The 25,798-nt window shown below is 42.2% G+C and overlaps 1 protein-coding gene across 1 annotated transcript; it reads left to right on the top strand.

Moving 5' to 3' along the window:
- On the top strand, positions 1-23,959 carry slc25a36a (solute carrier family 25 member 36a). Its single transcript, XM_048244763.1, has 7 exons — positions 1-481; positions 5,908-6,075; positions 10,746-10,823; positions 17,133-17,233; positions 22,392-22,458; positions 22,612-22,901; positions 23,758-23,959. The coding sequence occupies exons 1-7, from the start codon at positions 441-443 to the stop codon at positions 23,949-23,951; spliced, it is 939 nt and encodes a 312-aa protein (XP_048100720.1). The 5' UTR covers positions 1-440; the 3' UTR covers positions 23,952-23,959.
- Positions 23,960-25,798: the final 1,839 nt, after the last annotated feature.

Here is a 25,798-nt window from a genome sequence, read left to right on the forward strand (position 1 = left end):
TCTGCTTCATTTTGCACAGCTGCAGCCTGCGGACCGAGCGGACACAACGGAGCCAACAAGAGTTGGATTGCGATCTGAGCTGACAGAGTCTATTTGACATTGGGATCGACAAGGCTATTGTTGTCTTTGCAGCCTTTATCGTCTTCAACGTAACTCGGGACTGAAGAGGACAGCATATAGCAGTAAAGTCGTCAGTCTGGTCACCGTTAGCGATTTGATAACCGGCTAGCTAGCTAACAGTTAGCCAGCGCGCAGCAAGTTAGCCACTTCTGCGCATTAGCTAGCTAGCCAGGGTGTTTGTTATTGAATAGGGCTGTTGGAAGACGCCGTTCACAGTGTTGCAGCGAAGTGCATCGACGAATCGGAACGTGGTCGACGTGCTGGTCGGCGCGTTAGCCCATTGCAGTGCCTCCTAACAGCGGGCTAGGATATGAGAAAGAATGAGTCAAAGGGACACCCTGGTTCATCTCTTTGCTGGAGGGTGAGTAGCTACATTAACGTTAACGTTGTTGTTATGTCACTTGAAGGAAGTCACTACGTCACACATCAAAATAGCACAATTTAGCACACAGAGCCCGCTTGTCAAGCAAACGATCTGACTATTATATTATATTATGGCGTTTTCTGTCTTCCAATCTAACGCTACTCTAAATAAGATTATGTTATCCCTCGAAGCTGCGGCCTAGCCTTCGGTGTTCGTTGCGGTGTGTCAGTGCATAATGGAGCGAGTCACTCGCGTCCTCGTCAAGAGCAATCATAACGTCAGTTTCATGGCTATCGTCAAATATCGTTATTTTGTTGTATACAAGTAGCAATGATGGTGTGTAAGAATATGTTTGTCTATGTTATCATATTGGTTATAAGTATGCCACTATACTAATTTCCTTGCAGCAACGTTACATCAGCATGTCAACGTTAGCTTTAACGTTAGAGCTAACGTTAGCTAATGTCAAACAAGACAGTGTGGTGCAGAGGTAGACACGCCAGCGGTTTCTTTTAACTGCCTTCGTTCCACAGGCACGACTTGTTACGATCAAAACAAAACCAACGATGTAACGTTAAATGTTAGCTGAAAACCTTTCAGCACCGTGTACGTATCTGTTCTCGTGCTGTAAGAAATGTCAGTTCGATTGCTCACATAATGTTCACTGCCGTAAGTAGAAGTAGATCTTCTAGAAATACATTCGTGTTATGTAGTCAACGTTTAATAACGTCAAAATCCACCACAATTTAACTCCAATCAAGCGAACCAATCATATATAGCTTATAAGTAGCATTGAACGCAACGAGATGTATTTACCTTTCAAGGTCAAAAGGGCAGTCAATCAAGCACGTACGATTAAAATACAGATGACTCACCATACACACACTGAGGGAAGGTATAGCGTCAAATAAACGTTTGGCCCTTTACTTTAAGCTTTGAATATGAACAGAGCCTGCAGTCATTTATGCAGGCTGGTGGACCAGTTGGATATAGCCCCCTTGATGCCGTCCAAAAACGGGTGAATTGATTGCAACCTGAACATTTAACAAATTAATGTTTTTGTAGATAAATTGGTCAAGGTGCTCCAACCTTTTGGAAAAGGCTAAATTAATACTCACAGACTTTTCTGCAGTCAAGGCACAGGTCTAGGCCCTTCTGTGGAGTGTGGACAGTGACACCATCACCATAAGCTGTGTTATTAGGAAGCCTGTCATCTCTCGAATCAAGGCGGTACAACACATAACTGAAGTTGGGTGTTCTTTAGCCCTATGTCATGAAGCCCTGCTGCCTCAACTACATCATTCATCCCAGTCCTGATCCATGACCAAGCACATCCACTGTGAAGCAGTTCTTATTCATTCCAACAGAAGCACCACTGTGGAAGAGAGTTTTGAGCTGTAGTCTTGATAATAATACTAATATCAACCACCACAACAACAATAGAAACATGTAATAGAATCACATCGGCTCCTTAAATGAATTGGCACACTGCTATCATAGTTTGGGAACAGGCGGTATGTTCTTGCTTTTTGCACTGCAGACTTCGGTGGTTGGAGTTAGCATGTTCTGCCAAGCAATCTCTGCTTGGGCGAAGGTGCTTGGCAATTTGAGGGCTCTGCTGGAAAGCTGAGTCCTGTTGCCCCTGCAAGACCACTTTCATGACCAGACTGCAAAAAAATGAATTGTGCGGCTACAGTTGGTTCTGTTCCAGTCCCTTTTAAAGTTCTCAGATAAGACTAGAAATCAACATCCTTCCCAAGCAAGGTGGAATGATGCATCACTGTTGTCAATGGGGAAACCTTCAGCTTTCAGCAGATTTAATATACATTGCACCTTTTAAGTAAGAAGCCCATGATGAACTCTAATCTGAATGCAAGTTTATTTCATTTTTTATGTTGGACATTGGAAAAATAGGTAATCTGCAATACTGTACACACATAAATAGAAAGGTTTACAGGTTTACCTTGAAAAGACTTTCTCATTCACGTGTCTGTATTAGACGTAATTCTGAAATAGATGCCATCCTTTTCCAAGATTTTTGGTGAGCAGAATTCCAAACAGATGAGATGTTGAGTTTAGTTTTTTCTCCTACAAGTTGTGGTCTAACACTGAGTACTTTGCATTGGATGTTTTGTTTGTTGGCCTGCTGAATGTTGCGAAGGCTTAAGTTGTTACAGCAGTGTTAGGCTGTTATGAAAGTCCAAAGGTGCCATATGTTTGTTACGATAAATTGGTCAAGGGGACCCATTCATTAGGTTTTGGTGATGATCAGCACATGTATTTGCTATTTAAAGCCTTTTTCAGTTTCTTCGTAGTCTATATTTAAATATATAACATAGCATCTAAGCAGTTTCAGCTATGTTGCCTTCCTCTCTTTCTTCAGTGTAGTAGACCTATAATATGCCAAAGGAGCTGAATCACTGATATTTTTTGTCATGGTAAAGCAATACAATTAGGCCTTTGTGGTCAACATTCTTTATGCTTATTTTATGGGTAATGTATTGATACTAACATGTCAGATTGTGTTATTTCACTGTCCTTTAAGGCATTTAGGGGCTGTGTAAATATTTGATCTGAAGCCCAATCTAAAATAGCCTACTTGTTTTGCGAGTAAGCAGGCAGTACTTGTAGACATATCTATTTCTGGTGTTGTGGTCAAGGCTGCGCAGATGAAAGTCGACAAGGCTAGTTGGGCCTGGTTAAAAAGAGTTTGGAAGCTTAAATCCTGTACTGTCAGATAAGTCTCTTCCAACCAAACAACAGCCGTGTCTCTCTGTAGCAAAGAAAAATCTGGTAATGATTGCCTAAGAATCGCCATTTTGTGGAAGTGGGAAAAGTTGCCCCCCCCCCCGTCTCCATTCCATTGAATTTTCTGTGTTACTGACTTCATAACTCTTCCCCCATAAGCACTTCCCCTTTTACTAAACCAGTTAAGGCTGCATACTGGTGTGTGGCACAGACCTCAACATTGATTCTACATTGTTATTTTCACAATCCACTTATTGTGAATGAGATCTCCTTCCATGAAAGAGAAAGTTTCCACTGTGTGTTTGCAGGGGACACACACACTGGGGTTAACTGACTGACTAGCCCTGAGTTTGTTTTGCATCGTAGTGGAGGCCTGCACATGCGGCTAGTGGGCTGGTCTCCAGCAACAGAGTCAGTAGCAACAGCCACGAGAACACCCCTATCTGGGGCAAAGTTCACGCCTGCTAGTATGTGGGTCGTCCTTTTGAAAGGCAGCGTATAAATAGACTGTTATGGAGTAGGAGCAGCAGGAGCAGCAACAGGAGGAGAAGGCGGGAGGAGAGATAGGGGGCCAAATGCTGTATGGGATTCCAAGGAGAGGTCTTCTGGTCTTCTATGCATGTGCTGCACCCACAACCACAAAACCAGTCCTGCTGCCCCTCTCACCCTAGATTAGCTTTGGTCTTATTGGCTTAATAATATTCACAATGAGTAGTCTTCAGGAGCTTAACTAAGGCCTAAAAGACTTTGTTTGTTTGTGTGGCCTTTCCACAGAAAGCTAGCACTGCCGTGGCTCCGTAGCTTCAGCGGTGTGCTTGTGATGCCAGAGCCCAGCATGCTCTGGTGAAAATGTTGAATATACATGCTTCATATACATGCTTCATTATGTCGTTTTCATAATGTTGACCTGGATACAACTGTCTGCTAAAATGAAGGAATGTGAAGGCATGTAGTGTGCAGGTGCTTCAGTGTAGGTAATGGGATTGACCGTATTGTTCCATTACGCGCCCAAATGTCTTTTTTTACAAAGCTGCAGCCCTGATGAAGAGATGCAGGCGTCATGCATTTCACAGTTGCAGGCAGTTGTAGCCTACTTCCACCCTGGCCTTAGGGAAGATTAGATAAATCACATCAAGGTGAGAGGGTGCGTGTCTGCCTGTCTGTGTGTGCGAGAGTGAGTGAATTTGGAGGGGAACAAGTGAGTGTGCAGCTGAAGGAAACCTTTTTTAAAGCAACACCAAAGAGTTTTTTTGTACCTTAAAATAATGTTTCCAAAATCGTTTCAGTGGTTCATCAACTTGTAACAGGGTGAACGGCAATTCTGCATTTGCTTCACGGCCCTCTATCGGCTATAACCGCACTATGTAAGTTTGCCAGATCTGGTAGCGGATCTGTAGTTCGATGGAATGAGACATAAGAAACTTTGACTTGCTGATGTCGCAATACATCGTACTTTTATAAATCATGCAAAACATTCTACCTTGTCTGTGGACATCGTTATTTGCAAAGCCGGTGCTGGATAAACAAATAGCGTGTGTGCGACAGAATGAAAGTTCTTTGGTGTTGCTTTAAGATAAACTTGGATCTTGTTATGGTGCATATCCTGTAACTTGTCAATTCAAGTAAAGAATTGAATGTGTGTAAGTGAATGTGAAGTTAGCGGGTTTACCATTCGCCTGCCCTTGCCTAGTTAAAGCGGCATGCATGTGAGTATGAGCACGTATAGCTGACTCACTGTGACCTGAGCAAACTTGTTGCCCCTTTTTCCACTTTCGCTCTTCATTAGGGCTGTCACTTTACGTTCGAAAATCGATTGGACCAAACAACACAAGTTTCGAAAACTAAAATAGGGAATTTTAACCTAATATGTACACTATTAATTTTAAACGAAATAAGCAAATAAAAAAGATAGATGTAACAAAATTCACAAACAAGAATATAAGAATATAAAAGAATTCCGAAGTGCAGTAAACATTGCGAAAGCTAAAAAGAAAATTCCCACCAATTTTACGCACCGGGAACAGCTGTTTCAATCAGCTGCTGTGCTGCTTGTGTTTTACCAAAAAATGGAGGACAACGCGATCAACCTGTGCGACATGTAGAGAGACGAGAGATAGGCCCTAATAACTTGAGGAGTTCGATGTGGAAGTAGGCCTACTTCGGATTTTTGGTATATCAAACTATGGAGAAGAACAAAGCGGTAGGCTACGCAAACTGTGCAATCGAGTTCTACGTAGGCGAAATTTGTTTGACATTTCTAATTTAATAGCAATTTAGCCAGACGTCTTCTATGCAATGCTTCTATGTGGCAAGAACAATCCTTCAACAATAGTGAATATTTTGTTAAATGCACATGCAGAGGAGGGGCATGGCTCTGAGAGAGAACGGGTGGGGCAAGGAAAGGCTGCGTGCGTAAAAAGCGCAGCTCAATGGCAATGCAAGGATTTGACCTTATATTTAATTTAGCCTAAATTAAATAAAACAGAATATAAATCTGTGGCGGCCGATTTTTATTTTGTGGCGCCCTGCCACAGATTAGTCAATGTATGGGAAACACTGGCATTGTGCCTTAATTGCATGTCCACACCTTAATTCATGCTCTCTCTCTCTCTCTCTCTCTCTCTCTCTCTCCTCTCTCTCTCTCTCTCTCCTTGTCTCTCGGCTGTGTGGTGCAGCTGTGGGGGCACAGTGGGTGCTATCCTGACGTGCCCACTGGAGGTGGTGAAGACCAGGCTCCAGTCATCCTCCGTCACCACCTTCTACGTGTCTGAGGTGCAGCTCAGCGGCGTCAACGGGGCCAGCGTGGCCCGCATGTCCCCCCCAGGTCCCCTGCACTGCCTCAAGTGAGTGTTGACTGACCCCAGCCACACACACACACACACACACACACTGCAGACATGAAGTCTGAAAGTGCACCTTGTTTACTGCACTGCTCTGCTTATGATAGGTAGCAGCTCTAAGACTCCAATGGAAGCTCTGCCCCCATTAAAATGATAATATGTAGACAATATGAACAAATAGGCTACAACTGTGTATAGATCAACCTACCAACCTCTTCTATATCAATATATTTGGCCAAAGAGATCAACTGGGCTAGATCACCATGAGCTAATGTGGCAGCATAACTGATTTAAACCCATTCAATTGCAGCTTCAGTGGCACTTTAGCATATGCACTTTTTCAATGCAGAAAAGTTATACTTTTATTGGACAAATGCTTCAAACACTTAATTTTCCAGGGAACTTCAGTGTCTCTGGCAGTGAATGGATGCTAATATTGTTTAGCCCATCTGATTTTTTTTAGCCATTTGATGGTCTTCAAAAGTCACAGAAAAATAACCCAGGAAACTGAGCTATCGAATAACTACTCTTGTCCAGCCCTATTGCACTGGCTGACTTGAAATGCTCTGATACCATAGTCAACTGTTAGCAATGTCTGAAAACTCTCAGTAGATCTAAATTGGGTTTGGGGGATCTGGGTCACTTAAGGTCACAAAAGATAATGTAGTAATATGTTGCCTAATAATACAAATGCCAAAATTTACTGATTGGCAGCGTGAGAAGCCCAGCACTTCTGATTGGTGAGGTTTTGTGCTTCTCATGCAGTAGGCATGCTCACCAATCAGAAGTGGTGCAACTTTAAGAGACATTTGGAATATTGATCTGAATTAATTCATTAACATTCAAAAATCGTATTGCAAATTGCGATCACAATATCCTTCAGAAAAAAACACAATTAGATGTTTTCCTCATATGGTGCAGCCCTATTCTGAGCATAAAACTGGATGGATGGGTTGAATGGGTTAGTCATTGTCCTAAATACCAGTGCTGTCAGCCACATGATCCACACTATTTGCATTTCTTTGCTTAGCCTATTTCTTCGAGAACTATGTTGTGGCTATCTGTCTCTCAATCAACACAGAGCAGTAAAACATGATAGGACATAGGCCTAGTCTGTATCCTGTGTACACATTGCTACACTTTCTGTAACAAATGTTCCATTATGAATCCCTAACAGGCATTATGGTGGTAAGATTGGCATGCATATGGGGTGATGCCTATGGGGTCTTGGCGGAGATGAATAATGCTTGACATGATTGGGGAGGCAGAAACTGGTTCAGAGCTGTTGAGCTCCTTAGATCCTGCCAAGTGCAGAAATCCCACACCAGTCTGCCGCTGGAGCAGCTCTTCCTGTGTCTGCCAGCATTTGATTGGTTGAAGCTTCCCACCACCCTCCGCTGCCCCTATTTTTGACTTTGGAGCTAAGAAAACAAATATCACAAGCCCATTTTTTATTCAGCGCAGTCAGGGATTTAAGAGACGCACAAGGCCAGGGCTGTTCTCCCTCCGCCCCCAACTCTCTCCTTGGGATGACCGTGTAAAATAAGAGAGATTACGTGAGTGAATGCCGCCTGTGCTAGCCATGGGTGACGAGGACAAAGCTCCATAACTGGCAATGTCATAATGGGGCCACTGTTATGGTGCAAACTATGGACCAAGGAATGTCCAGACTGTCACCTGGCGCTCACAGAGATGTTCACACCTATTGCCTGATGGGAGTGGGGGATGGTGTCGCTCCAGAGGCATAGCTTAGACCTCTAGGACAGCGGTCCCCAACCACCGGGCTGCGGGACATTCCTAACCGGGCCGTAGCCTACGACAAGAGTTTAAAAAAAAATGCATGCAAACTAAATAAACTCAATTTAATTCGCAATAATGTCACGTTCGCAATAATACCCACTGACGATGGTGAGCCAGATACCACAAAGAAAAAGAAAGGGTTATTCAATACGAAATGTGACGAGTCATATTTAAAATATGGTTTCGCAGAGACCAGTGACTCGCATGCACCAAGTCCTTTATGTGTGGTATTTGGCGATAAGTTGTCAAACGAAGCAATCAAACCATCAAAGCTAATTCGACATCTTGAGTCCAAGCATCCTACACTTAAAGACAAACCCCTTGAGTTCTTTGAGCGTAAGAAACGCGAGCAAGAAGGACAAAAAACTAGTGCGTAAAGCAACCACATCGGTGAACGTGGCTGCGCTAAAAGCCTCATAGTGGCTAGTCGGATTGCTAAATCTAAGAACCCCTTTACTATTGGGGAAGAGTTAATTCTGCCTGCTGGTAAAGGCATGTGCAATGAACTCCTTGGGGAGGCTGCAGCTAAAAAAATAGCTCAGGTACCGCTTTCTGCAAGCACTGTCCATAGGCGAATTGATGATATGTCAGAGGATATTTTTCTTACAGAAAAAAAGTCACCGTTAGCTGCATATTTTAGTGATGAGGGCTGGGTGTCAAAACTCGCTTACCTGTGTGACATTCGGGTTGCTTAATGACCTCAACCTGTCACTGCAGGGGAGAATGACGACTGTCTTTAAACTGGCAGATAAAGTCGCTGCATTTAAAGCCAAGCTTGATTTGTGGATACGACGAGTGGATCGGGGTGTATTTGATATGTTCCAAACAGTAGTGAGGATTTTGGGAGAGACTGAGGCAGGGCCCTTTCTCTCGCAGCTGGTGCGCGATCACCTTGTTGCGCTTTCAAATGAGTTTGAGCGTTACTTCCCATCCTCCAAAGATCAACGGCAAACCAATGAGTGGGTCCGCAACCCATTTGTCAATATCCCGAATAGTCCTAACTTGTCAGCGCAGGAGGAAGAGCGGTTGATCGAAATTGCAAATGACGGTGGTCTTAAGAGTAAGTAGGCTATGAGGAAACTCTCTGGCGGGTTTTTGGATGAAAACCAAAGCAGAATATCCCGAGATAGCCGTAAAAGCGCTGAAAACGTTGCTACCATTTCCCACCACGTGATCTATGCGAGGCGGGTTTTCGGCAATGACTGCAACTAAGACCAAATTGCTAATCGACTGGACATTTCAAACACACTGAGGGTGTCACTGTCTTCCATCACCCCCAGATCGAACCTTCTTGTTGCAGGGGAAACAAGCACAGGGCTCCCACTGATTATATTAAGTAATGCACGCGTTTTAGTTCCCATGTTTTGTTACCATATTTTGTTAAGCATGTTCACACATGATAGATGTAGCTTCAAGTTGTTCGATTTTCATAGTTCATATTGTTCAATTTTCGCTTCTTCAAGTTCACTTTTTTCACATTTTTAAGAGTTCGTTGCCTTCACTGTTCATACATAACTGGAGCTAGTTTTTTTTTTTTTTCAAGTAATGCATGCACAACACGGAACAGTACATAAAAGGTTGGGGACCCCTGCTCTAGGAGACCCACTCAAACTGTATAATAGGGGCCGCTATTATAGAGTGGTGTATGTGCTCTGCTGAATATCGGGGGTGTGGCAGCTTGGTTTTTAGGGAACTTCCCTTCTCCCTTGGTTGTGTCTTGATTTCTTAGGCCTCCAGAAAAAAAGTGTGTTGAACCAGCTTCAGCACTCTAGAGGGAAAAAGGGGAGGGTAAAAAAGACTGGTTCTCTCTCCTTCTCATACACACACACACACACACACACACACACACACACACACACACACACACACACACACACACACACACACACACACTCAGGCTTTGACATGAGAAAGTGGGTCAGCAGTGAAGGAGGAGGAGTCGTGGAGAGGTATTTTACCCACAAGGCCAGTTGTGCCTGCTGCAGTAAAGAAAGAGGGGATTAGACTGTGTGTGTGTGTGTGTGTTGGGGGGGGTGGGGGTTGGGTGCTCGGGCACCCGGCACCCAGTTCATTCAAATTTGGCCATGTTCAGCCAGAATAAAACTGCATCTGAGCAACACATGTGCCAGGACATCTCCAGCATTAATCGCTCCAGATCACAGCCACATACATGAATGATATAGACCCAGGCCACAGTTTGTGACACAGTTTTGTTCCAGAGGTGGTTCCCAATGCTGTAGCTACTCGGGGCCATTTTTACAAGACATTTTTGGCTGGGATGTAGTGTACGGCTAGTGTTAAGGCTTGTAGTTTAGCCTGATGCAAGTTGGACTGTTTCAAAAAAAATAAATACTGACTAATTTGTTCAACGGATGAATCTAGACGGCTCTGTGGAGTCTATGATATCTAAGCATAATCACAGTCTGCAGGCCATATGCAAGCCTTATTCAGATCAGGCCAGCTCTAGACTAGCTTGCCATATCAGAGATAGTGTTAGAGGCTAGCTGAGCTAGCCCATGCTGCTCGTGTTGTTTTATTAAGCAGGCAGAAGTTATGAACGACTTTATTTATTCTGGCACTCAAGCCCCATCAAGAGGAATTTGATCTAACGTCGAAGTTCATTCTCGTGAATTCTGTGTAACCTTCGTATTTGGAAGTGCATTAAAAGAAAAAGGTCTCTGAAATGCAAACAGTGTGATTTCCAAACATGTGTTCTCTGTCATCCTGAGTGCTACTGCCCCCATCAGAAATATGTTCATGTTCCTTTAATTTTGGATGTAATACTTTTTAATAGGTTTATATACCATCTATATCTTTGATAAAGCATTGTGACCTGAATCTAACCACACACTCCTCTTTCTTGTCTCTTTCAGGTTAATATTGCAGAAAGAAGGACCTCGATCACTCTTTAGAGGTCTGGGGCCTAACCTTGTGGGCGTGGCTCCTTCTAGGTACAGTATGACTGACATGTCTCCTCTCCTATCCTGTATGTCTTTGGTCACATGGGAGCCTCCTCAACCCTCCCTACTCTACCAAAGTTTGTATCACATAAAGAGGGAAAGGGAGCACACATAGCATACCAGCAGTTAGACAGAACAATTGATTTAAAACTGCTCTTGATGGTAGTTAGCAGGGTTAGTGAATATAAAGCTGCCCTTGAGCTCTGTAATCGTTGAGGGATGTTACAGTGGTGCCTGACTGCATTAACGAATCTGGGACCTAGCTAGCCATACCTTGTCAGTGTTATTTTCTTGGCCCCGCACAGCTCATTAAACAAAACGCTAAGCGACCGCCGCTTTCTAAGCAAACACTCCTGGGCTTCCAGCAGTTTTGGACAAACAAGGCCACTGTTCCCCGTTGCCCCGCGCTGGCTCGTTCTTCTGATCTGGCCTCACAGGCGGTGATGTAAGTGGAGCAAGCGAGACGAGAGGAATGGAAACACAGGGCTGTTGTGCAGGATGTTCTCCACACACAGCTGTCAGGGGACTTACTAAGAGCAGGTAGCTGGTCGGTTGGCTGCTCGTCGCTCATCAAGCCTATGTGTGTGTGTTTGTGTGTTAGGTATTAGCGTTGTCTCCAAAATTATGGGTTTTACACAATACCATGCCTATATATCTCAATACCAATACTGAAACAGAACCACCGGGGAAACCTTAAAGGGAAACTTGGCAGGATTTCCCCCTCTGCTGGAGAAGTTGTGCATTATGCTAATTCAAACTGGAAAAAGGTAACGATAAAGCACATGGATTTGTTAACAAGCTAGCAAAACGGTTAGCATAAGTTCGGCAGACAATGTGGATGTTACAAGGTGAGAAACACGATTTAAAACGAGTTTCTTGTTTCTCACTTCTTTTTCCGGGACGGTAGTCTCAATGTTGCAAGGTTGGTTTTCCGCCTGGGGACGCTAGGGGCAGCGGGAAAAGTCACCATTTTCACCGGAACAGGTCATTTAACCATCCAAATGATTTCTAAACGGGTTTATTACGTTGAAATAGTTGCCAAGTTTCCTTTTAAACATCACTTATAGAAGTAATAGAATAGTTGTAGATGACAAGCATGGAACTTAAAATTGTTTTGTTTTTAACTGGTAACAAATAAGGCTTTTATCAAAACCTGATAAAAACACCACTAAAAGCACAGATAGTGATACCAATGAGATTGGGTATCATAGCATTTGTAATTTCAGGGTATTGTGATACCTTTCTGTTATCGATACATTGACACAAGTGTGAGAGTGTGTGTACATGATGAAAAACGGAGTATACCTTGCTGTTTTCATTCATTGTTTGTGCGTTGGCAAGACTGTGTGTGTTTTGTCCATTGTTTGTGTGAGCATGATCGGATGGCTTTTCCGCAAGGTGTGTGAGAACAGATATATCTCTTTAATATCTTTCCTGGGTTGTTTCCTGTTGGGATTTGCCCTCATTTCCTCACAGTTGTGAAGATGAAGATGAGAGAGGAAGTTTTTTTCCTCCCTTAAGTCCTGATTTTGCCCCACCTCCCATGTGACATTGCATAACACTGCATAGCGGCAGCCTTGCCTCCACATCAATCTTACCATAAGTACTGCACACTAAAATTCCTTGAACTTGATCAATAAAGTATCTATCTATCTATCTATCTATCCACTACAACAACTAGATCTGTTGTACTTTATTATTGTATTATTATTTTATAGATTTTCTTTTTTACATTTCTGTAAAATTTATGGATCAACATTTAGACTCTTATTTTATTTTAGCTTAGTTTTCAGGTTCATGGCTATGCACAATGACTGTCATGGCTAAGCACTAAAAGCATTCCCATTACTACCTTTGTGCCCCATTATATGGCACTCTCTAATTTAATTACAAACACATAGAAGAAAACCTGTTGTTACATTCATTATTTCAGTTAAAGCAACTATAACCATATGTACCTCGAATGGTAAGAATTTGATAAAAACCTTTGACCTTTTCTTAACTATTTTTAGTCTTTGACAGTGATTCTGCGCGTGTAAGTTTGTGTCTCCTTCAGAGCTTTTCAAACACCTCCCCAAATATAAGATGCTGTTTATTACTAGAAATAGTATGTGGTATATACCCATATCGATCCTGAATCACAATTTGATTAAATCAGTTTTAACATATACAACATATTAACATATACAATACGCAGCCCCTAGACATAGTTTCTCAATCCACTGTAATGAAATTGAAGGGCTAGAGAAGATTGCCACAGTGTTTCCCAGCACGTACATGTGTCCTATGCACGCATGTGGGAGGGATTCTTTGAGATGATCTCAAGATGCTGCTGCTGCTGTTGTTGTTGTGTAGCAGACATGCACCTGACTCATGAGATGTGAATAAATACTCTCCTGTTGCACAACTCAGTCTAGTCCAGGCGAGCAGCCCTAAAATCAAAGCTTCAAGACCCAGAATGCCAGACCAAGGCAGAGACAAATAGATAGGCTGCGCTTGCCTGTGAATGTCACTCGCATTAGAACCAGTGGACTGAGTCAGAGGTAGGTGTTGTGTTGGTCACGAATGGCCATAGCATTTTTTAACAATAGCTTTCGCTGGTTTAGCATATGTGGAACATTATACAATTGTGCTTTAACCTTGTATTAGCTAGCTCTCTCTCTCAGACAGTTTCTTTCCCTCACTCACCAGAGCACTACACCACTCCCTAGCAATCATGACCCAGACACTTGTCCCTAGCTACCAAACTCTGGTTCTAATTGGACGAGGTTTGGCTGTTGGCAATTTAGTGTGTTTTATTCGAGCTTCAGTTTGATTGTGACATGCAAATTGTGAAGCTTTCTTTTCATAACATTGCCTTGTCTACATCTTGAATGTTCTTTTGCGAGTGTGAATGAATCGGGTCAGCATGTAGGACATTTTTCCATGCCCTGTTATGTAAGTGGTAGCTATGTGTGTGTGTGTGTGTGTATATATATATATATATATATATATATATATATATATATATATATATATATATATATATATATATATATATATATATATGAGGTGCAAAGCCTTCTGGTTTAATGGCCTATATGTTGTACACATATTTTTGTGTGTGTGTGAGAGGGGGAGAGAGAGTCTACTCTGGCCTAGTATATTTTTGTGTATATCTTTGCCCATGCTTTTTTTTGGGACACGTTTAGCCGCTCATGACTAAACAGGCTGTTACATAAAAGCAGGAAAGAACACCGTAGAGGAGAGGAGGGCACTTCAATAGCCCTAATAACGCGAGTCCACGTGCTCACAGCCAAAAGCAAAACAGGACACAACAGAAAGTGCTTGCATGAGCATATAAACATACTTACAATCCCTTTCATTTGTAAACACACCACTCGTGTTGAAGCACCAAATCTCAGTTGCATTGAGTGCGAGTATTGTCAGTCTTTGCAAAACTATAATTAAACCTTCCTTCTGGTCTGGCACGCTCCTGCACATCTGATTGGTGAAAACCCGACAGATGTGTTCCCCGGATGCTTTGGAGTGCAGACGCCCCTGATTGGCTGAGTACAGTGCGGGGGAGTGGGTTTGGAGGAAGTGGAAAGATACTAGGCACTCGGTAACCAGGCTGTCACATTAAGCCCCTGGTCAGCTCATCTGGAAAGGGCCCACGGTCGGCTGGGCTTTTGGCTGCTCCGTCTGCAACAGTGTTGCAGCACCATAGGCCTTAAATCCGCCCCGCGTCCTCCCAGTGAAACTGTCTCTGTGGCTTACATAATAAAGAAGGCACAACATTCATCCATTCATCTCTCTCTCTCTCTCTCTCACACACACACACACACACACACACAACACACAGGGATTAAAATCCAAGCCGCAACGGAAATTTTATTTGCGTAATCCTGTATCTCTTCCTCCCTCCCTTCCTTTCTTTTTCCCTCTCCTATTCTAAATTGCCTTCTGTCACTGATTCAATCCACTGTTAATGCCATGTCATGTGATGTGGGCTATGCTATCCAATACAGACTGATTTGACCCCTCTGCATTGCCAGAGGCTGGTTGGGCATCAGAGCTTTATGGGTTGGGAGACAGGGAGACAGGGAGACACAACATTGCCCTAAATGACTTTTAGATTTGGAGAGAGAGAGAGAGAGAGAATATTAATGAAGAATGTGTGCGCCTTCTGTTCATTTATGTGCCCTTACCTTACGTAACCATGTCTGATTGGGCACTCTCGAGTCATACAGGCACACTATATTAGATATGGCCGGACCTATACTCAAAAAGCGCTTTCAGACATGCGTGTAAGACCGGAGGTTCTGCCGATGTTAAACGGTGGGGCCGTATATCTGAACGACATAACCTTTAGCTGGTTGTTCTACTACTCCCCCAGTATTTCCTCCGGACATTATGTAAATGTGCTGTGTAAAATTCACAACAAGTAAGAGGGTGTGTTGGTGACGTTTCTTTCGTGCGTCCATGTGTTTAGATCTGACTTAAATGCCAGTGTTATGGTGGAGTGGCATAGAAAGATGCAGACATCACGGAGCTACGGTCCATTAGGGCATTCAACATTTTGATAGAACACATGAAGGGAACGGCACGTTGTAGCCTACAACTGCATGGCAAGGCCAAACGAATTCAAAAGACTGAATCATAAGCAGAAGGTGCTGAAAAGGCAGTAGCCTACAGCGACGTCGTTGACGACAATAACAGGAGCATTTAATAAATTGTTAGCCAACACGGTTTTCTGTTCATTGATAGCCTTCTCATGACCTCAGAGATGAGCTTGCTGATATTTGTTGAGCATAAATATGGCTAGAGAAAATGAAAACGAAGAAAACGCAACTTTGTTCCAAGCTCCTTACGTAACTGCAATAGACACATGGGGAGAGGATGCTTTTGGAAAAAATAAACCATGAGAACAACTTCACGGTTAGTATTTTGTTTGTTGCTTAAAAACGTTGTATGATGGCCTTGAAGTCTTGAGTTAGCCTACTGAATTGTCTGGTAACCTACGATAAAGTTTGTGCATGCTCTCTCTCCAACGCAAACCAGATTTGGGGTTATATAGCCAAGTAATTCTGGTACATAACGTTGAAACGGATACATGTGTTTATTCGAAGCACACATACAAATACTGTAGGTCAATTTCAAGTGCGCACTTACGTGACTAGCCTACTTCAAGTATTAGCCTACGTACAATAGATTTCTCTTCTTTAGCCTACATAATGCATAGGCTACACTTTGTAAACAAAAGCAGCTGTGACAGGCAGCGGCGCGATATATTCTAAGGGCCATATCTCGTGATCTTGTGAACTTTACAAACCCCCACCCCTCTCTCGACTACCACACAGAGATTCTGTAATGTGCGTGTATGTCGTTCACACATACATCCCTATAAGGTCAGTATAAGGTCCGCAGGTTAGCATCATATCTGAAACCACCGAAGGGTAGGACCGCCGTTTGACAAACCTCTGCATATACTCCGGAGGTTATATCTGAAAGCGCTTAAAGAGTAAAATTGCAACATTTCATTTAAGATATTTAGTGAATCATTGTTGGCTTTTGTCATTACTAGTCATTCACACATCAGCATTGGGTGCTTGCTAGGGTACTTAGCTATTGAGTCTGTACAATGTTGAGTCACAAAGCCACAACTGGGCCTGATAGAGTCTGAGCAGTTGCTATTCAGGCGTCATCTATCACAAGCTTAGTAAGAACAGCATAAGGTGGATGCAATATTCTGAGGAGTTGCATAATGCAGCATTCCATTTCACATCAAAGACTTCATTGTCATGTAGCGCACGTGTGCAAACAAAGTGGAAGCCAAGATGCACTCCTCCGCATGTGATTTTTCATTCTACTTGGCTACCATGGAGTTTGTGGAGAGCTTTGTTGTGATTTATATAGGGCACAAAGCAAACCCCTTATTCTGACTGGGTGTCAGTAATCAGCCCTGGTCATCACAATAGCCAAAGAATGATTGGGTTCGTTAGAGACATCACGGATGTAGACTTGGAAAAATCTTCCCATACAAGCCAGAAGCCATGTCCGTAGAGTCGGACTACACAGAGGAACACTCGTCTTATTGGCGTTCTACCTCAGTTCACACCGAGCCAGCCCATCTAGGCCAGAAAAATTCTTGTTTGTGCACTTTTTCAACCTGATCGATCACCGTTCCAACACACGTGTTCTGCCAGATTGCCACTATATTTTACCAGATTGGTGTATAATCTGAGACCATTACCATGATTTGGTGCATACTGTAGTTAGACAAACGTAGACTCAGCCTTGTCCTTTTTCCTTCCACAGAGCCATATATTTTGCCGCCTACTCGACAGCGAAGGAGAAACTAAATGGCGTGTTCGAGCCCGACTCCACACAGGTGCACATGGTCTCGGCCGCCTTAGCAGGTAAGAGGAGAGCCGTTAACCGCTGCATCCACTCTGACTGAAGAATACTAAAACTGTAACAGTGCTCCCCTTTTTTGTCATATTTAACCAGACTGTGTAGAAATGCTACAGTTTGCACTCGCTCTCAGTCTCTGCTCTATTAAAAATGGATGTAATGTCACAAAGACGTTTTCGCTAAATATTAAGTGTAGGTAACTTGTTTATCAGTCAATTGGCCTCCTTTTCAATTGTTAAATAAGTTACATTGTTTTGATATTTTTGTTTGATTGGAAGTTGTGGTTTAAGAATGAGCACATTTGTTTTTAGTTGTTTAACGACTGATTGGGCATGGTTAGTCTAGGACATTTGCCCTCACCTTTTAGATGTTTTTAAAAAAAATTTATTTGTTATTTTTCCCCTCCATTTTGAGGTAATTTACTAGCTATGGGGTAGCATGGGTAGAATGAAAAAGCAAAAAGCACGACTGGTTTGTCCGAAAGCACAATTGAAGACTTTCAGGATCGGCCCATCCATCCACTCATAAACATCTCCTGTCTTCAGAGTTCAGACTTCTACCCTCAGACAAAAGGGGAAAATGGAAGTTAAATCTCAAAAACTGTTAATAAGAAAATAAAAACATACATAAATATATGTACAAATGTAAAATATGACCAGGTTGTCAGAATCGTCATGATATCCACACTGTGTATTTTCTGACAATATTTTACAAGAAAAAAATCAATCAATCAACAAATCAATTTAATAACTAAAAATGGAAAAATCGGGAAACGTTCCTGCTTTTGAGTGGACGTTCTTGTCACTCTGGACTACATCGATGGATTTCATTTGAGCTCCAGTATTGACTGAGCCCTTTGCTCACAAAACTCTGGTACAGTAACACCTCCGAATACACTACAAAACAGTGCTTTTCTTTTAATGAAAAGAAAAGGGAAAAACTTAAATTAAGGTCCTTAAAGTTTGGGTTGTGCTTTCCTTTCCATTTTTTCTTTCTTCCGTTTTAGTTGTTCCCCCTTGTTTCTTCTCCTCTTGTTTTGAGGGCTGGAGGCCATAGGTCATTACATACCAGTGTGCTACTAAACAGTCTGGCTTCACACGCTGCGCTGTCTGTGCTGTGTGTAGTTGAGGACGCTAACATGTAGGGCGCGATGCGCAGTGAGTGAGCGGTGGTCCTCGCGACTGGCGCAGGCGGATCCGCGGACGCCTCAGGTAGTCTCCTCTTCTCACTGGTATGGACATGATTCTCCTAACCGTAATGATGATGATGATGCTTATGATTATGATAGAAATGCTGATGTATGTTTGTTTTTTTTATATTTATCATATACTCAGTAGCTGCAGGCTTGTAGCTAGTTCTTTTTGTTTTTGTTTTTATTTTTGTTTTGCCCCTGTCTCCTAATCTCCCTTGTTATTGCACAGTCTTGACACTTTGGCCCTAACCAGCCTGTCACCCCCTGTAAAGGTAATTAAATCATAATATAACTGCAAATGATACATGCACACATGCACACACACACACACACTCCTCTCCCTTACTTCCAAGAGTAGTCAGCCCTGGGGCATGGTAACCTTGTCAACTTATCTAATGTTTATGGACCTGCCTACCTATGTTATCAAGTGTACCCAGCATTGTATGATAGTCAAAGTTATCAAGCAGTTTGTAATACAGTAGCTTTTCTCATTGAAGTTGTGTTAACTTGCACTAGGACACACTGCACATGAGACACAGACCTGTCTTAAATGTTTGTAACACTTAAGCAATAATCCATGTCAAAACAGTCCTTTATTGCAGTGAATCATATCTAAATAACTAAATAATAAATAAAGATGTAGAGATAATGTCATAATCACCAAATATTTTCTAAGGTGTGTTATGCTCTGTAGTAAGCCATGCTGTAAAACACTTTTAATTACCTTTTGTAAAATTTTATAACATGGCTACACCAAAAATATTGTTTAGCCATGCCATTAAAGGCAGTGGAAAATTTTCCCAGCCATTCTATCCGAGTGGTATATCAGAGTCGTCTCACTTTCCTGCAAACCGCCTCAGTTTCACCCGTGATTGACACTTCCCACATTGGGTGCGTAGATCAAACTTCGCCAATCAAGACCCCATTCGCCAGCTCGTCTCCTGTATGCCTGTGCCTCTGCAAATGTAGGTCAGATCACTGCATAAAGTAGGGCAGTATTCCACGGCCACGTAGACGTTGCATATAGAACAAAGGCAGTCGGCCAAGAGCCTATGGGAAGGCTGTCATTCCTGTAGTCTGACGTGCACATACGTGCTAGTAGAGCCATGTCTACTTGGCTGTACAGTAAAGACACCCAGGTATGGTAATGTTGCAGTGTCATGCATGGAGATGTATGGCTCTTGGCTTCTGTTCCAGGAATGTTAAATGACACCCCAGGCTGTAGGCCAAGAGTACATTGTCCCAGCAGCAGACTAGACATGTTGAGTGCAATATGTCATAGCAGCTGTACGGTATAGGCATATGGACATAACCTCTGTCCTACATTTGACTAAACATGACATTTTAAATTCCATTAAGCATGATCTGCCTGACATTTCAGATGCTTCTACACCAAACGTCTTATTCTGTCTGAAGTGAACCATGTGCCTTGTTCCTGATTCAGCAGAAATGTCTTTCAAGTCATCATATCATCACTGGTTAAGGAAAATAGCATTTTATGCACAATCATATGCTTCTAAGAAAGCCCTACACATTGTATTTGTTAACTGTGAAACATACTCATTGCCTTATTTATTCAACAAGGTTGACAAGGTTAGCATGTCCCAGTTTTAAAAAATATATATTTGTATTATTTACTTTGCACTGCTTGACCGAACATTTTATTACCGTTTCACTTTATACTTTGCCCCCTTTTCACCCCAATGACTTCTTTCTCCCTCCAACATGTACGTCTGATGAAATTGTTGTGATAATGGCAATGACGACACTGTTCTTGCTGCTCTTGTAGCATCAGCTAGGCTCTGTCCCCTCCATCTTTTGAGTTTAATTAAGATTAAGATTAAGAGCAAGACTGCTGTGATCTGTCAGGCTTCAGAACTTTTGAAAGAAGAATTTTGCAATTTCTTTTACATTCTATATCCTCCCCCTTTTTTCTTCCTCCTCCTTGTTTTCTGCTCCTTCTGTCTTTCTTTCTTTCTCACTGCCCTTCTGATGGCACTTACCCATTTTGTGTGAAAAGAAAGAGAAGGATAAACCAGAGTCCAAACAGGTCTCTTATGTTCTTGTGCTCTCGTGCTCTCAACAAGGAGCACAGCATCACTGGGTGGGAGGGTGATGGGCGGGCGGGTGGGGATTTGATGAAGGCGAGGTGGCAGGGGAGTTAGTGTGGGGTCATGGGAAATAACGGATGATTCTCTATTCCATCCCATTCCACGTAGTGTGTATTTTGAGTGTGCTTTTTTGTCTTCATCATCTTCTTTAATAAAAAAAAAAATAAAAAAAAAAAAAAAAAAGGGGGGGACTTCTGCTGCTGCTGCTGCTGCTACTGCTTGTGACTGTGGTACAGACAAGCCTGTGTCTATTTTAGGGCTCTATACTGTAGTTGGCAGCCCTGCGTGGGGGGCCCTGCGGGGCAGCCAATGTCTGCAGGCTTCTTACTGCAGCTGTGTGGAGTAGCTTTGTCCCCCTCCCCCGTGAGTACTCGCCAGAGACGCTCTCTGCTCTTCCTCTCTTTCTTCCTCCTCCTCTTCCTCTCTTCCACTACTACTTGCTACTGCTACAGATCTTCTCTCATACTTTCCACCCAATTGCTCCTTAGGAATTTCAACCCCCTCCCCTCCCCTCTGTAGACACCCACATCCACCACCACCACCTCCCCACCTTTCTCTAGGTTCAGAACGACATGCATAGATGTGTTACTAGCATAAGAAAAATAATACGTTTTTGTGTGAGCAGGATAGTCATAGACTTTCATGAAGGCTATTATTGCTATACTCTAAGTTGGCAATTGGGGTTGACTTTGTTTCGTTGTGGTGGGTAGGAGGGGTGGGGGTGGTATCCACCTTGACTTGATCTCAGAGTATCTGAACTTAGATCATACTACAATCTTCTCATCAAAAAAAAAAAAAAAAAAAACTATTGTGCACACATCCACTTAGTGAAACTGAAGCCAGCTGTCTAGAGCTAGTCTGTCGATAACACAGCATAGAGAATTCAAAATGGGTAGTTCATGTAACCCAAGTTGAATGTATATCACTTATTAAAGCCATTGCATTTGCACAACCCATGCACTATTCACTGCACGTTTTAAAAAGCAAAAACGAACAACAGCAAAAAGCAAAAAAACTGACCTCTCGGCGCTAACATGTATACTAATTCCGTGTGTCTAAACCTTACGTGTCTGTAATTTTCCTTGCTGTACTGGCATGGAGTGACTTTGACCCATCAGGGATACCAGTTGTCATATTTTGTGTTAGTTTTGAACATTGCGACAATTAACAACCCATCCCACGGAAGCCATTGATATGCAGCATGTGGAGATAGGCTTACACAGCCTTTGCCCTCACAACATTTTATTGATGTTTTAGTCACTAGTAAATGGCTCTTCAAAAGAGCTACCGCACAAGTATACTTCACTGAGTTATTGTGAAAAAAATATATATAAATTAATATTAATAGCTATTCTTGTACAACATTGTTACTCAAATGTTTATTTTTGTTGGGGGAGGGTTAGTATTCACATATTGGCCAGTTACAATATCAGTTCAGATGCTTGAGTTTGAGGATTACTTCTTTAACCTGAGCTTATGGCTTATGGCCTGAAATCACTTCTGAGAGGTCATCTTGACTTCTACCTTTTTTCCTAAGAGGACATCTGTGTTACCATCAATAATAATGATGATAGGGATGCATTCCTGAGCAGGATGCAGTTGGTCAGTAATATAGGCCGTTCAAAGTCCTCAAGTATTAAGCTCAAGTAGTATGGAGTGCATTGGATATCTTTTGCAAATAACTCAGCCATAAACCCATGTTAAATGAGTTTTCATGTGGATTGGTAAAATTTACGGATTGAGGATTTATCACTACTGGCGATGTTGTCTAGAGCACTAGGCCAACAGATTGTCCATGAGTGTGTTGACATGCACTGTCTGTTACTACCTCCTCTGAACCTCCTGTCTTATTTTTCCCAGGGTTTACAGCAATTACAGCAACCAATCCAATCTGGCTTATCAAGACCCGCTTGCAACTTGATGCCAGGTGAGTGAAACAAGTGTGTTTGGGTCATTTTTAACAAACAGATCCTCTCTGTACTAAATCGATGAATAAAATCGAGATTACTTTTTTTTTTTTTTTTTTTTTTAAAGAAAGCCTTTGATGTATTTGACATTTTACTAATCCAATGCTGTGTAGGAACCGAGGTGAGCGTCACATGAGTGCATTTGACTGTGTCCGACGGGTGTACCAGGCAGACGGGATCCGGGGATTCTACAGGGGCATGTCAGCATCCTATGCTGGCATCTCAGAGACTGTCATCCATTTTGTGATATACGAGAGCATCAAACGCAAGCTGCTGGAGTCCAAGGTCCAGGCCAACATGGACGAGGAGGAGGAGGTGGTGAAGGACGCATCAGACTTCGTAGGGATGATGCTGGCAGCAGCCACATCCAAAACCTGTGCCACCTCTATTGCTTATCCACATGGTTAGTCTTTTTCCGAGTCTTTCTCTATTTTTAACAACTGAGGCCATCCTTAGAAATAAATTTGTTTGCTCATCCAAATCTGGGAAAAAAAATAATCAGTAGGTAGTTAAGTGTATGTTTTACTCCCAATCACCAAAACAAATATGTGATTAATTTTAGACATGAGGTATAGTTAAGTGAAGGTAATCGACTACATTTCTACTAAACTAAAACATTTCTACTCAACTAAAAAATAAAATTGACTAAATTTCACGTCTAAAACAACACCAAACACTCAATGAAATTGTACCTTTATTGGCAAAAAAAAAGAATAATTTGGTCGAACAGTCAGAAAATCAGCAGAAAAAGCTTGGAGGAAAAAAAAAGTTGGTTGGGTTACGGCAAATGAGCATATTTGAAAGGAGGATCTGACTGCATCTTCACATACAGCTTGCAAACCTTGCCTTTACTGATCAGTACCTGAACCTGAATTATTTAAGATGTGTATAATTTATAGAAAAACACACATAGTAAACATGAAATTTGTTGTGGGCAGGAACAGGTTTCAAAGAAAAACAAGAAACAACTTCCTGTTAATTAGTTCTAAAGCTTTATACAAAAGCCTCTTCTGAGACATGTTACTTTTTATTAGTAACATTCAGTTAAAATAGTTAACACAACTGTTAAAAAAGACCCTTTCAAAGAGAAAAACATCCCTACCATAGTGTTTCATCACTGAAGTTATGCTCAAAGCATTTGTATGCTGTAATGCTTTTATGTGTGATTTAAAAACAAACGGCTACATATAATAGCACCTGAAGGGATGATGAGCTTTTTGTGAATGGCACAGTGACTCTTCTCTCTGTCTCTCCTACAGAGGTGATCCGCACTAGACTTCGAGAGGAGGGTAGCAAGTACCGCTCCTTCTTTCAGACTTTTGGCATGGTGATACGTGAGGAGGGCTACCGCGCCCTCTACCGTGGTCTTACTACCCATCTGGTCCGGCAGATACCCAACACCGCCATCATGATGTCCACCTACGAACTGGTGGTCTACCTGCTGAACGGTTAACCCCCCCCAAACCCGGCCAAGGAGGAAGAAAAGGAGAAGGGGAAAAGAGATCGAAGGATAGAACGAGATGGATATCAGTGGAAAATGGGAGAGGACTAGGAGTTCTCCCAGGCTACTAGAGGGTGCTGTTGTCCGAGAAATGAGATGGAAAGAGTGGGAATCGAGAGGAAGGGCGGAGGGAGGGAGGGAATGATCGAAAAAGTGATCTAGAGAGGAGGGGGCTAGTTCAATCGTATGACCACACTACAGGGTGGTTGTTTGTAATGGATGGTGTCTTACTGAACCAGCCATTAGTGATAATCTCGTTTGAACTCTGTTGTCTCTCCATAATTCCTCTCTTGAAGAGGAGCCATTTGAGAAGACAATCAGATGGAGGGGGATGCTTGACACTGTAACCCCTGTTTTATGGGTGAAAACACTGAAAATTAATGCTTGATACAAATACGCCACCATTTCTGTTTTTGATGATGATGATGATAATAATGATGATGATTATTATGATTTTAGTTTGTCATTTGTTTTCAAACTGTCACTTACGCAACCACGGTTAATTTGTATTGGTTTCATTGTACACAGATTCCTGTAGAATTAGAACTTGGTTTCTGAAGACAATGCTGTGTTCAAGCATGCCCCTCCGCTCGCCAGGGTGTCCCTCCCTCAGCTCAGTGCAAGAGACTAACAATGTGTAACACGCCGACCTTCCGCTTTGCTCTCGGCCAAATATTTCTGACCCTTTTAGCCCATTACAACCCTAGTCCTTCACGTAGACATGTGTTTCATGCAAGCAAGATGTAATTTCAATGGGGTTTGTTGAGTTGTGAGGTGAAGTCTTCAGTAGTCATGGTTGCAGATGAGCTCTGTAAAGCAGAGAGCGCCCCCTGTCTGCACATCTATTAAAGGCATTTTTTTTTTTTTTTTTTTTTTTTTTTTTTTTTTTTTTCTTTTTCTTTAACATCCAGACCTGTCTCAGACCTGTCTCTTCTGGAAAGGCTGCTTACTTGAAACTAGTCAGTGTTTAAGTCCGACGGCAGCACCTACAGACCTTTGTTCTTGAGTGTCAGACTCGGGGTGTCTACTCAGATATGGCCCTGACACACACTCACGCACACATGCACATTAACATCCGGGGAGGTACCCTTCTCCCCACCCCCACCGTGGCTTTTTTTGTCGATAGTTTTAGTCTTGTATTATAAATATATAAATATATATTAAAAAAGAAAGAATAAAAAAAACAGTATTACTGTGGGAGCAAGACAGTGTTTTGCTTAGCAGTGTCCATTGAAGATATTGTACAGTTCAGTGTACTTGATTCATTTTTAGTGAAGGATATTCCTATATGTGTATTGATATGCATATCAAATATCCCCTTGTCCATAATCTAGGTCCTATGATCATGCAGTAGGCTGCAGTTTCAAAAGTATTATTTGAATCAACTGCATTTGTTCAATGTAAAACAAGTCTGAATCTATCGCAACATGCGCAATATGGTGTGTCGATGTGTTTTTGGTTGATTGTCTTTTCTTTTCTTTTCTTTGTTTTTCTCTTTCTTTTTGGTACAACATGCTGGCCTTAGACTCCATAGTTACCCCAAATGGAGTCTATAATTTTGTTTTCTACTTTGCTTTGTTCTTTTAATTTTTAGTTATTTTGTTTAGTTCTTTTAATTTTTCTTGTGTGGATCTGTAAAAGGTCAGTGTCCTCATCTCAGATGTATGTTTACATGCAGCCCCACTTTCCTTATTGTTTATGAAGGAGCTCATCTTAGTCTAATCAACTGAGTCACTCTCAGTTGGGCACCTTGTGGTTTCCTGTTTCTTCAATTTCATCATTCTGTGTCAAAACAGACT

The sequence above is a fragment of the Alosa alosa genome, chromosome 1 (genome assembly GCF_017589495.1).
Source record: "Alosa alosa isolate M-15738 ecotype Scorff River chromosome 1, AALO_Geno_1.1, whole genome shotgun sequence".
NCBI lineage: Eukaryota > Metazoa > Chordata > Actinopteri > Clupeiformes > Clupeidae > Alosa > Alosa alosa.